The 15799-nt window shown below is 41.8% G+C and overlaps 1 protein-coding gene across 1 annotated transcript; it reads right to left on the bottom strand.

The window, feature by feature from the left end:
* Positions 1 to 3095: 3095 nt before the first annotated feature.
* DPM3 (dolichyl-phosphate mannosyltransferase subunit 3, regulatory) lies at positions 3096 to 10320 on the bottom strand. Its single transcript, XM_088463793.1, has 2 exons — positions 10205 to 10320; positions 3096 to 4179 (listed from the first exon to the last, which is right to left on the bottom strand). Exon 2 carries the CDS (start codon positions 4169 to 4171, stop codon positions 3893 to 3895), a length of 279 nt encoding a protein of 92 aa, XP_088319919.1. The 5' UTR covers positions 4172 to 4179; positions 10205 to 10320; the 3' UTR covers positions 3096 to 3892.
* Positions 10321 to 15799: the final 5479 nt, after the last annotated feature.

The raw sequence follows: 15799 nt of genomic DNA on the forward strand, positions 1-15799 counted from the left end.
ATACAGCCGAGATACTGACACACGCGTGTTACACATAGACTGACATACAGCCGGGATACTGACACAAGTGTTACACATGGACTGACATACAGCCGGGATACTGACACACGTGTGTTACACAGACTGACATACAGCCGGGATACTGACACACATGTGTTACACATAGACTGACATACAGCCGGGATACTGACACACATGTGTTACACATAGACTGACATACAGCCGGGATACTGACACACGGGTTACACATAGACTGACATACAGCCAGGATACTGACACACGTGTGTTACACATAGACTGACATACAGCCGAGATACTGACACAAGTGTTACACATGGACTGACATACAGCCGGGATACTGACACACGTGTTACACATAGACTGACATATAGCCGGGATACTGACACACGTGTTACACAGACTGACATACAGCGGGATACTGACACACGTGTGTTACACATAGACTGACATACAGCCGAGATACTGACACACGCGTGTTACACATAGACTGACATACAGCTGGGATACTGACACAAGTGTTACACATGGACTGACATACAGCCGGGATACTGACACACGTGTGTTACACAGACTGACATACAGCCGGGATACTGACACACATGTGTTACACATAGACTGACATACAGCCGGGATACTGACACACATGTGTTACACATAGACTGACATACAGCCGGGATACTGACACACGGGTTACACATAGACTGACATACAGCCAGGATACTGACACACGTGTGTTACACATAGACTGAGATACAGCCGGGATACTGACACAAGTGTTACACATGGACTGAGATACAGCCGGGATACTGACACGTGTGTTACACATAGACTGACATACAGCCGGGATACTGACACACATGTGTTACACATAGACTGACATACAGCCGGGATACTGACACACGTGTTACACATGGACTGACATACAGCCGGGATACTGACACACGTGTTACACATAGACTGACATACAGCCGGGATACTGACACACATGTGTTACACATAGACTGACATACAGCCCGGATACTGACACACGTGTGTTACACAGACTGACATACAGCCAGGATACTGACACACGTGTTACATATGGACTGAGATACAGCCGGGATACTGACACGTGTTACACATGAAATGAGATACAGCCGGGATACTGACACGTGTTACACATGAACTGAGATACAGCCGGGATACTGACACGTGTGTTACACAGACTGACATACAGCCGGGATACTGACGCACGTGTTACAGATGACTGACATACAGCCGGGATACTGACACACGTGTGTTACACATGACTGACATACAGCCCGGATACTGACACGTGTTACACAGACTGACATACAGCCGGGATACTGACACACGTGTTACACATGGACTGAGATACAGCCGGGATACTGACACGTGTTACACATGGACTGAGATACAGCCGGGATACTGACACACGTGTGTTACACATAGACTGACATACAGCCGGGATACTGACACACGTGTTACACATGACTGACATACAGCCGGGATACTGACACACATGTGTTACACATAGACTGACATACAGCCGGGATACTGACACACGTGTGTTACACATAGACTGACATACAGCCAGGATACTGACACACGTGTTACACATGGACTGAGATACAGCCGGGATACTGACACGTGTTACACATGGACTGACATACAGCCGGGATACTGACACACGTGTGTTACACATAGACTGACATACAGCCGGGATACTGACACACGGGTTACACATGACTGACATACAGCCGGGATACTGACATACGTGTGTTACACATAGACTGACATACAGCCGGGATACTGACATACGTGTGTTACACATAGACTGACATACAGCCGGGATACTGACATACGTGTGTTACACATAGACTGACATACAGCCAGGATACTGACACACGTGTTACACATGGACTGAGATACAGCCGGGATACTGACACGTGTTACACATGGACATACAGCCGGGATACTGACACACGTGTATTACACAAAGACTGACATACAGCCGGGATACTGACACACGGGTTACACATGACTGACATACAGCCGGGATACTGACACACATGTGTTACACATAGACTGACATACAGCCGGGATACTGACATACGTGTTACACATAGACTGACATACAGCCGGGATACTGACACACGGGTTACACATGACTGACATACAGCCGGGATACTGACACACGGGTTACACATGACTGACATACAGCCGGGATACTGACATACGTGTGTTACACATAGACTGACATACAGCCGGGATACTGACATGTGTGTGTTACACATAGACTGACATACAGCCGTATCAGTGGTGTAGTGCTTGGCACAGGTGCAGCGGGCGGCTCTGGATCCTCCTGTGTGGGAACGGGTGCAGCCCCATGGGACGTGGGAGAGAGAGAGAGACAGGACATGTTCCGACTTGTGTAATGAAGGAGCCTGAGACGTGCTGTCAGAGGATTAGTACCCGGGTCACATCCATCCTCTATAGTACTGTATGCCTGGCCACAGGAGGTACTCTCCACTGACAGAGTACCCAACAGCCCTGGGCATAGCTCTCTCACCCATGTAAGAGGCGTATATTGCCACACATAGCACTGATAAACATCAGCGGAGATGTAAAACCTCATTCATCATGGTAATCAGGCAAAGTCAGTCATCAGAAATATGGCAGCAGCAGGTGAGCAACAAAGTCCCTTGTATAATATATACACAATAATTGCTTTATTATACTGTGATAGCCATCCTTAGGGGATGCCCCTCCCCCCTCTACATGAGTGCGGGGCCAAAGGACCATTCCCCATTATAATCCGGTCACTCAGGGTCCTATTGGGAGACTGTGGGGGAGATGTAACGAGCTGAGCTGCAATCTATGCTTAGTTCTGATCTCTGTGGCAAAACCAGGCTGCTTCTCTTTTACACAGATCGCCGCTTTAAGTAATCTCTACAAAGCAAAAGGCAAATCTCATCTCCCGGGAAACATACAAATGGCGCCAAACGTATTCTGCCACCTTGTTTTAGGAACTGACCAGTAACATGTTTTATTAATAAGCCACCATAGTGAAGAATGGCGCTGCTGGATAGAAACCTATAAACATGGCGGCGCGCGTCTTAATGTCTCGGCCACAGAGCATGCAATCTACCCAAACAGGTAACAGATGACGCAATATCCCAAACCTCCTGGCAGACCCGCCTCTTATGCTAATGAGTGTAGTGGGCGTGGTGTTATCCGCGTAGTGTAGCAGATGATCCGGACGGGAGACAACAGAGAGTGACTATAAGGCTGGTAAGGAGCCGGCAATAACCACAGGACATCACTTCATTCTATAGAAAGATTTATGTACAGTGCTTCCATCATTAGCGGCCTTTCCTGCCCCATTGCCTAGTACACAGCGCCAAATCCCTCCCAGGCGCCCCTGTGCCCCGGTATGTGGGAGGGAGGAGACAGATGGTGGAATGGGAAGGTACAGCGCTACCGACCATCACATGGACAAGTAGCAGTATCCTTTGTGCCACGTATATCATAATGAGGTGCGAGCCTCATGCCTCCTACTGGACCCTATATCACACACACACAGATCCTGCAGATTGCAAGCTCTAGTCACTGACACAGGACACAGCTGGTGTAATGTATGTGCAGGGGCGGGGCACAGTATCCCGGAGACAGAACCTCAGAGGCGGAGCAGAGTATCCAGGAGACAGAACCTCAGGGGCGGGACACAGTATCCCGGAGACAGAACCTCAGGGGCGGAGCAGAGTATCCAGGAGACAGAACCTCAGGGGCGGGGCAGAGTATCCTTTAGACAGAACCTCAGGGGACGGGGCGAGTCACAGGGCCTGAACCTCAGGGGCGAATCAGAGGGTCAAAGTCGCAGCCCTCTCCTGCTAAGGTCTCTCTTGGCCTCCTGGATCTGTTCCTGCAGCTCCTGCGCTGCCTCCTCACAGTCATTGAACGTGGCCACGCGGTAACCAACAGTGGCCAAGGAATAACAGCCGAATGTAACCAGGAGGTACACAGGGAGCGGCCAGATTACCTCCCGATAGGCTACGGGGAGCTCCAGACCCAACAGGTCTAAGGTCAGAGTAACCCAGACTCCACCAAGAAGGATCAGTCCCAGCAGCCACTCCGCCAGCTTTGTCATGTCTGAGGCTACAGAGAGAGAAAAGGAACAAACTACATCAGTGACCTCACTATGAGCCCCCCCCCATCACTCTATGATAAAGTGACACCTCGTGCCCCCCACACCTCTCCACAGCAACAGTCCCCACACCTTTCTTTCTATAAGGGCAGTCGTTACCCCCCTCTACTCTGCATAAGGACACCCTTCTCCCCCAGTCACACACCCCTCTCTCTATATATATAAGGACAGATCAACCTCCATAAATAAGAATAGTCATCTCTATATATAATGACAATCAGCCCCTCTCTGTATAAGGGCAGTCCCCCACCATATCTCGTTGTATAAGAATAGTCCCCTCTCTCTCTGTATAAGGACAGTCCCACACCATATCTCAATGTATAATGATAGTCCCCTCTCTCTTTATAGTAGGACAGACTCCCACTTTCTGCAAGAATAGTAATTTCCCTCTCTGTTTATAAAAGCAGACCCCCCCTCTCTCTCTCTGTATAAGGACAGTCTCCCCCCATCTCTCTTTATAAGGACAGTCCCCCCCTCTCTGTATAAGGGCAGTCTCCCCCCCTCTCTGTATAAGGACAGTTCCCCCCCTCTGTTTGTATAAGGACAGTCTCCCCCCTTTCTCTGTATAAGGACATTCACCACCACCCCTCTCGCTGTATAAAGACAGCCCCCCCTCTCTGTATAAGGGCAGTCTCCCCCCTCTGTATAAGGACAGCCCCCCTCTCTCTGTATAAGGACAGCCCCCCCTCTCTCTGTATGACAGTCCCCCCCTCTCTGTATAAGGACAGCCCCCCCCTCTCTGTATAAGGACAGTCTCCCCCTCTCTCTGTATAAGGACAGTCTATCCTCTCTCTGTATAAGGACAGTCCTCCTCCCCTCTCTGTATAAGGACAGCCCCCCCTCTCTGTATAAGGACAGTCTCTTCTCTCTGTATAAGGACAGTCTCTTCTCCCCTCTCTGTATAAGGACAGTCTCCCCCCCTCTCTCTGTACAAGGACAGTCTCCCCCCCCTCTCTCTGTATAAGGACAGTCTCCCCCCCTCTCTCTGTATAAGGACAGTCTCTCCTCCCCTCTCTGTATAAGGACAGTTCCCCCCCTCTGTTTGTATAAGGACAGTCTCCCCCCTTTCTCTGTATAAGGACATTCACCACCACCCCTCTCGCTGTATAAAGACAGCCCCCCCTCTCTGTATAAGGGCAGTCTCCCCCCTCTGTATAAGGACAGCCCCCCTCTCTCTGTATAAGGACAGCCCCCCCTCTCTCTGTATGACAGTCCCCCCCTCTCTGTATAAGGACAGCCCCCCCTCTCTGTATAAGGACAGTCTCCCCCTCTCTCTGTATAAGGACAGTCTATCCTCTCTCTGTATAAGGACAGTCCTCCTCCCCTCTCTGTATAAGGACAGCCCCCCCTCTCTGTATAAGGACAGTCTCTTCTCTCTGTATAAGGACAGTCTCTTCTCCCCTCTCTGTATAAGGACAGTCTCCCCCCCTCTCTCTGTACAAGGAGTCTCCCCCCCCTCTCTCTGTATAAGGACAGTCTCCCCCCCTCTCTCTGTATAAGGACAGTCTCTCCTCCCCTCTCTGTATAAGGACAATCTCCCCTCCCCTCTCTGTATAAGGACAGTCTCCCCCCTCCCCTCTCTGTATAAGGACAGTCTCCCCCCTCCTCTCTCTGTATAAGGACAGTCTCCCCCCTCTCTCTGTATAAGGACAGTCTCTCCTCCTCTCTCTGTATAAGGACAGTCTCCCCCCTCTCTCTGTATAAGGACAGCCCCCCCTCTCTCTGTATAAGGAAGGACAATCTCTCCTCCTCTCTCTGTATAAGGTCAGTCTCCCCCCCTCTCTCTGTATAAGGAGAGTCTCCCCCTCTCTCTCTGTATAAGGACAGTCTCTCCTCCTCTCTCTGTATAAGCACAGTCTCTCCTCCTCTCTCTGTATAAGGACAATCTCCCCTCTCTCTGTATAAGCACAGTCTCTCCTCCTCTCTCTGTATAAGGACAATCTCCCCTCTCTCTGTATAAGCACAGTCTCCCCCCCTCTCTCTGTATAAGGACAGTCTCCCCTCTCTCTGTATAAGGACAATCTCCCCTCTCTCTGTATAAGCACAGTCTCTCCTCCTCTCTCTGTATAAGTACAGTCTCTCCTCCTCTCTCTGTATAAGCACAGTCTCTCCTCCTCTCTCTGTATAAGCACAGTCTCTCCTCCTCTCTCTGTATAAGCACAGTCTCTCCTCCTCTCTCTGTATAAGGACAATCTCCCCTCTCTCTGTATAAGCACAGTCTCCCCCCCTCTCTCTGTATAAGGACAGTCTCCCCTCTCTCTGTATAAGGACAGTCTCTCCTCCTCTCTCTGTATAAGCACAGTCTCCCCTCTCTCTGTATAAGGACAGTCTCTCCTCCTCTCTCTGTATAAGCACAGTCTCCCCTCTCTCTGTACAAGGACAATCTCCCCTCTCTCTGTATAAGCACAGTCTCTCCTCCTCTCTCTGTATAAGCAGTCTCTCCTCCTCTCTCTGTATAAGGACAATCTACCCTCTCTCTGTATAAGCACAGTCTCTCCTCCTCTCTCTGTATAAGCACAGTCTCTCCTCCTTTCTCTGTATAAGGACAATCTCCCCTCTCTCTGTATAAGCACAGTCTCTCCTCCTCTCTCTGTATAAGCACAGTCTCTCCTCCTCTCTCTGTATAAGGACAGTCTCTCCTCCTCTCTCTGTATAAGGACAATCTCCCCTCCTCTCTCTGTATAAGCACAGTCTCTCCTCCTCTCTCTGTATAAGCACAGTCTCTCCTCCTCTCTCTGTATAAGGACAATCTCCCCTCTCTCTGTATAAGCACAGTCTCTCCTCCTCTCTCTGTATAAGCACAGTCTCTCCTCCTCTCTCTGTATAAGGACAATCTCCCCTCCTCTCTCTGTATAAGCACAGTCTCTCCTCCTCTCTCTGTATAAGGACAATCTCCCCTCCTCTCTCTGTATAAGGACAGTCTCTCCTCCTCTCTCTGTATAAGGACAATCTCCCCTCTCTCTGTATAAGGACAGTCTCTCCTCCTCTTTCTGTATAAGGACAATCTCCCCTCCTCTCTCTGTATAAGCACAGTCTCTCCTCCTCTCTCTGTATAAGGACAATCTCCCCTCCTCTCTCTGTATAAGCACAGTCTCTCCTCCTCTCTCTGTATAAGCACAGTCTCTCCTCCTCTCTCTGTATAAGGACAATCTCCCCTCCTCTCTCTGTATAAGCACAGTCTCTCCTCCTCTCTCTGTATAAGGACAATCTCCCCTCTCTCTGTATAAGCACAGTCTCTCCTCCTCTCTCTGTATAAGGACAATCTCCCCTCTCTCTGTATAAGCACAGTCTCTCCTCCTCTCTCTGTATAAGCACAGTCTCTCCTCCTCTCTCTGTATAAGGACAATCTCCCCTCTCTCTGTATAAGCACAGTCTCTCCTCCTCTCTCTGTATAAGGACAATCTCCCCTCTCTCTGTATAAGCACAGTCTCTCCTCCTCTCTCTGTATAAGGACAATCTCTCCTCTCTCTGTATAAGCACAGTCTCTCCTCCTCTCTCTGTATAAGGACAATCTCTCCTCTCTCTGTATAAGCACAGTCTCTCCTCCTCTCTCTGTATAAGCACAGTCTCTCCTCCTCTCTCTGTATAAGGACAATCTCCCCTCTCTCTGTATAAGCACAGTCTCTCCTCCTCTCTCTGTATAAGGACAATCTCTCCTCTCTCAGTATAAGCACAGTCTCTCCTCCTCTCTCTGTATAAGGACAATCTCCCCTCCTCTCTCTGTATAAGCACAGTCTCTCCTCCTCTCTCTGTATAAGGACAATCTCCCCTCTCTCTGTATAAGCACAGTCTCTCCTCCTCTCTCTGTATAAGGACAATCTCTCCTCTCTCTGTATAAGCACAGTCTCTCCTCCTCTCTCTGTATAAGGACAATCTCCCCTCCTCTCTCTGTATAAGCACAGTCTCTCCTCCTCTCTCTGTATAAGGACAATCTCCCCTCTCTCTGTATAAGCACAGTCTCTCCTCCTCTCTCTGTATAAGCACAGTCTCTCCTCCTCTCTCTGTATAAGGACAATCTCCCCTCTCTCTGTATAAGCACAGTCTCTCCTCCTCTCTCTGTATAAGGACAATCTCCCCTCTCTCTGTATAAGCACAGTCTCTCCTCCTCTCTCTGTATAAGGACAATCTCTCCTCTCTCTGTATAAGCACAGTCTCTCCTCCTCTCTCTGTATAAGGACAATCTCTCCTCTCTCTGTATAAGCACAGTCTCTCCTCCTCTCTCTGTATAAGCACAGTCTCTCCTCCTCTCTCTGTATAAGGACAATCTCCCCTCTCTCTGTATAAGCACAGTCTCTCCTCCTCTCTCTGTATAAGCACAGTCTCCCCTCTCTCTGTATAAGCACAGTCTCTCCTCCTCTCTCTGTATAAGGACAATCTCCCCTCTCTCTGTATAAGGACAATCTCCCCTCTCTCTGTATAAGGACAATCTCTCCTCTCTCTGTATAAGCACAGTCTCTCCTCCTCTCTCTGTATAAGGACAATCTCTCCTCTCTCTGTATAAGCACAGTCTCTCCTCCTCTCTCTGTATAAGCACAGTCTCTCCTCCTCTCTCTGTATAAGCACAGTCTCCCCTCTCTCTGTATAAGCACAGTCTCTCCTCCTCTCTCTGTATAAGGACAATCTCCCCTCTCTCTGTATAAGGACAATCTCCCCTCTCTCTGTATAAGGACAATCTCTCCTCTCTCTGTATAAGCACAGTCTCTCCTCCTCTCTCTGTATAAGGACAATCTCCCCTCTCTCTGTATAAGCACAGTCTCTCCTCCTCTCTCTGTATAAGCACAGTCTCCCCTCTCTCTGTATAAGCACAGTCTCTCCTCCTCTCTCTGTATAAGGACAATCTCCCCTCTCTCTGTATAAGGACAATCTCCCCTCTCTCTGTATAAGGACAATCTCTCCTCTCTCTGTATAAGCACAGTCTCTCCTCCTCTCTCTGTATAAGGACAATCTCTCCTCTCTCTGTATAAGCACAGTCTCTCCTCCTCTCTCTGTATAAGCACAGTCTCTCCTCCTCTCTCTGTATAAGCACAGTCTCCCCTCTCTCTGTATAAGCACAGTCTCTCCTCCTCTCTCTGTATAAGGACAATCTCCCCTCTCTCTGTATAAGGACAATCTCCCCTCTCTCTGTATAAGGACAATCTCTCCTCTCTCTGTATAAGCACAGTCTCTCCTCCTCTCTCTGTATAAGGACAATCTCCCCTCTCTCTGTATAAGCACAGTCTCTCCTCCTCTCTCTGTATAAGGACAATCTCCCCTCTCTCTGTATAAGGACAATCTCCCCTCTCTCTGTATAAGCACAGTCTCTCCTCCTCTCTCTGTATAAGCACAGTCTCTCCTCCTCTCTCTGTATAAGGACAATCTCTCCTCTCTCTGTATAAGCACAGTCTCTCCTCCTCTCTCTGTATAAGCACAGTCTCTCCTCCTCTCTCTGTATAAGGACAATCTCCCCTCTCTCTGTATAAGCACAGTCTCTCCTCCTCTCTCTGTATAAGGACAATCTCCCCTCTCTCTGTATAAGCACAATCTCCCCTCCTCTCTCTGTATAAGCACAGTCTCTCCTCCTCTCTCTGTATAAGGACAATCTCCCCTCTCTCTGTATAAGCACAGTCTCTCCTCCTCTCTCTGTATAAGGACAATCTCCCCTCCTCTCTCTGTATAAGCACAATCTCCCCTCCTCTCTCTGTATAAGCACAGTCTCTCCTCCTCTCTCTGTATAAGCACAGTCTCCCCTCCTCTCTCTGTATAAGCACAGTCTCTCCTCTCTCTGTATAAGCACAGTCTCTCCTCCTCTCTCTGTATAAGCACAGTCTCTCCTCTCTCTGTATAAGCACAGTCTCTCCTCCTCTCTCTGTATAAGGACAATCTCCCCTCTCTCTGTATAAGCACAGTCTCTCCTCTCTCTGTATAAGCACAGTCTCTCCTCCTCTCTCTGTATAAGCACAGTCTCCCCTCCTCTCTCTGTATAAGGTCTGTACATACCCGGGACTCTTTCTCCGCTGTCCTCACTAATACGGTTGTGGATGATTCCCCTTCTGTAGAAGACGCTGCTGCCCCGACCGGAAGTCAGTATCAGGTGAGGGCGGAAGTGGCTGCGCGGTGCATTCTGGGAGAGATGCCACGTGATATGCCCTGTGTGTAACTGTGTAACTATTGTTTCTCTCACTGTACTATTATATTCTACATTATATATACCCACACCATTATATATATACACACACCATTATATATATACACACTCCATTATATATATACACACTCCATTATATATATACACACTCCATTATATATATACACACCCCATTATATGTATACACACTCCATTATATATATACACACTCCATTATATATATACACACACCATTATATATATACACACACCATTATATATATACACACTCCATTATATGTATACACACACCATTATATGTATACACACTCCATTATATGTATACACACACCATTATATATATACACACTCCATTATATGTATACACACACCATTATATGTATACACACTCCATTATATATATACACACTCCATTATATATATACACACACCATTATATATATACACACACCATTATATATATACACACACCATTATATATATACACACTCCATTATATGTATACACACTCCATTATATATATACACACTCCATTATATATATACACACTCCATTATATATATACACACTCCATTATATATATACACACACCATTATATGTATACACACTCCATTATATGTATACACACACCATTATATGTATACACACTCCATTATATATATACACACACCATTATATATATACACACTCCATTATATATATACACACACCATTATATATATACACACTCCATTATATGTATACACACACCATTATATGTATACACACTCCATTATATGTATACACACACCATTATATGTATACACACTCCATTATATATATACACACTCCATTATATATATACACACACCATTATATATATACACACACCATTATATATATACACACTCCATTATATGTATACACACACCATTATATGTATACACACTCCATTATATGTATACACACACCATTATATATATACACACTCCATTATATGTATACACACACCATTATATGTATACACACTCCATTATATATATACACACTCCATTATATATATACACACTCCATTATATATATACACACACCATTATATATATACACACACCATTATATGTATACACACTCCATTATATGTATACACACTCCATTATATGTATACACACTCCATTATATGTATACACACACCATTATATATATACACACTCCATTATATGTATACACACTCCATTATATGTATACACACTCCATTATATGTATACACACTCCATTATATATATACACACTCCATTATATGTATACACACACCATTATATGTATACACACACCATTATATGTATACACACTCCATTATATGTATACACACACCATTATATATATACACACTCCATTATATATATACACACTCCATTATATATATACACACACCATTATATGTATACACACTCCATTATATGTATACACACACCATTATATGTATACACACTCCATTATATATATACACACTCCATTATATATATACACACACCATTATATATATACACACACCATTATATATATACACACTCCATTATATGTATACACACACCATTATATGTATACACACTCCATTATATGTATACACACACCATTATATATATACACACTCCATTATATGTATACACACACCATTATATGTATACACACTCCATTATATATATACACACTCCATTATATATATACACACACCATTATATATATACACACACCATTATATATATACACACTCCATTATATGTATACACACTCCATTATATATATACACACTCCATTATATATATACACACTCCATTATATATATACACACTCCATTATATATATACACACACCATTATATGTATACACACTCCATTATATGTATACACACACCATTCTATGTATACACACTCCATTATATATATACACACACCATTATATATATACACACTCCATTATATATATACACACACCATTATATATATACACACTCCATTATATGTATACACACACCATTATATGTATACACACTCCATTATATGTATACACACACCATTATATGTATACACACTCCATTATATGTATACACACTCCATTATATATATACACACACCATTATATATATACACACACCATTATATATATACACACTCCATTATATGTATACACACACCATTATATGTATACACACTCCATTATATGTATACACACACCATTATATATATACACACTCCATTATATGTATACACACACCATTATATGTATACACACTCCATTATATGTATACACACTCCATTATATATATACACACACCATTATATATATACACACACCATTATATATATACACACTCCATTATATGTATACACACTCCATTATATATATACACACTCCATTATATATATACACACACCATTATATATATACACACTCCATTATATGTATACACACTCCATTATATGTATACACACTCCATTATATATATACACACTCCATTATATATATACACACTCCATTATATGTATACACACTCCATTATATGTATACACACTCCATTATATGTATACACACTCCATTATATATATACACACACCATTATATGTATACACACTCCATTATATGTATACACACACCATTATATATATACACACTCCATTATATATATACACACTCCATTATATGTATACACACTCCATTATATATATACACACTCCATTATATGTATACACACTCCATTATATGTATACACACTCCATTATATGTATACACACTCCATTATATATATACACACACCATTATATGTATACACACTCCATTATATATATACACACTCCATTATATATATACACACTCCATTATATATATACACACTCCATTATATGTATACACACTCCATTATATATATACACACTCCATTATATGTATACACACTCCATTATATGTATACACACACCATTATATGTATACACACTCCATTATATGTATACACACTCCATTATATATATACACACACCATTATATGTATACACACTCCATTATATGTATACACACTCCATTATATATATACACACACCATTATATGTATACACACTCCATTATATATATACACACACCATTATATATATACACACTCCATTATATGTATACACACTCCATTATATATATACACACACCATTATATGTATACACACTCCATTATATGTATACACACTCCATTATATATATACACACACCATTATATGTATACACACTCCATTATATGTATACACACTCCATTATATGTATACACTCCATTATATGTATACACACTCCATTATATATATACACACTCCATTATATGTATGCACACTCCATTATATGTATACACACTCCATTATATATATACACACACCATTATATGTATACACACTCCATTATATATATACACACTCCATTATATGTATACACACTCCATTATATGTATACACACTCCATTATTTATATACACACACCATTATATATATACACACACCATTATATATATACACACACCATTATATATATACACACACCATTATATGTATACACACTCCATTATATATATACACACTCCATTATATGTATACACACTCCATTATATGTATACACACTCCATTATATATATACACTCCATTATATATATACACACTCCATTATATATATACACACTCCATTATATGTATACACACAATTATATATATACACTCCATTATATGTATACACACTCCATTATATGTATACACACACCATTATATATATACACACACCATTATCTATATACACACACCATTATCTATATACACACACCATTATATATATACACACTCCATTATATATATACACACACCATTATATGTATACACACTCCATTATATATATACACACTCCATTATATGTATACACACTCCATTATATGTATACACACTCCATTATATGTATACACACTCCATTATATATATACACACACCATTATATATATACACACTCCATTATATGTATACACACTCCATTATATGTATACACACTCCATTATATGTATACACTCCATTATATGTATACACACTCCATTATTTATATACACACACCATTATATATATATACACACACCATTATCTATATACACACACCATTATATATATACACACACCATTATATGTATACACACAATTATCTATATACACACACCATTATATATATACACACACCATTATATATATACACACACCATTATCTATATACACACACCATTATCTATATACACACACCATTATATATATACACACACCATTATATGTATACACACTCCATTATATATATACACACTCCATTATATGTATACACACTCCATTATATGTATACACACACCATTATATGTATACACACTCCATTATATGTATACACACTCCATTATATATATACACACACCATTATATGTATACACACTCCATTATATGTATACACACTCCATTATATGTATACACACTCCATTATATATATACACACTCCATTATATGTATGCACACTCCATTATATGTATACACACTCCATTATATATATACACACACCATTATATGTATACACACTCCATTATATATATACACACTCCATTATATGTATACACACTCCATTATATGTATACACACTCCATTATTTGTATACACACACCATTATATATATACACACACCATTATATATATACACACACCATTATATATATACACACACCATTATATGTATACACACTCCATTATATATATACACACTCCATTATATGTATACACACTCCATTATATGTATACACACTCCATTATATGTATACACACTCCATTATATGTATACACACTCCATTATATGTATACACTCCATTATATATATACACACTCCATTATATATATACACACTCCATTATATGTATACACACAATTATATATATACACTCCATTATATGTATACACACTCCATTATATGTATACACACTCCATTATTTATATACACACACCATTATATATATACACACACCATTATATATATACACACTCCATTATATATATACACACTCCATTATATATATACACACTCCATTATATGTATACACACTCCATTATATGTATACACACTCCATTATATGTATACACACTCCATTATATATATACACACACCATTATATGTATACACACTCCATTATATGTATACACACTCCATTATATATATACACACACCATTATATGTATACACACTCCATTATATATATACACACTCCATTATATGTATACACACTCCATTATATATATACACACTCCATTATATGTATACACACTCCATTATATGTATACACACTCCATTATATGTATGCACACTCCATTATATATATACACACTCCATTATATGTATACACACTCCATTATATGTATACACTCCATTATATGTATAC

Source organism: Taudactylus pleione, unplaced genomic scaffold, assembly GCF_031769625.1.
Source record: "Taudactylus pleione unplaced genomic scaffold, aTauple2 ptg001452l, whole genome shotgun sequence".
In the NCBI taxonomy this organism is placed as follows: domain Eukaryota; kingdom Metazoa; phylum Chordata; class Amphibia; order Anura; family Myobatrachidae; genus Taudactylus; species Taudactylus pleione.

Bases quoted from the DNA above. Each gene is read 5' to 3' on its own strand.
- DPM3 (XM_088463793.1), bottom strand. From the start codon at position 4,171: ATGACAAAGCTGGCGGAGTGGCTGCTGGGACTGATCCTTCTTGGTGGA.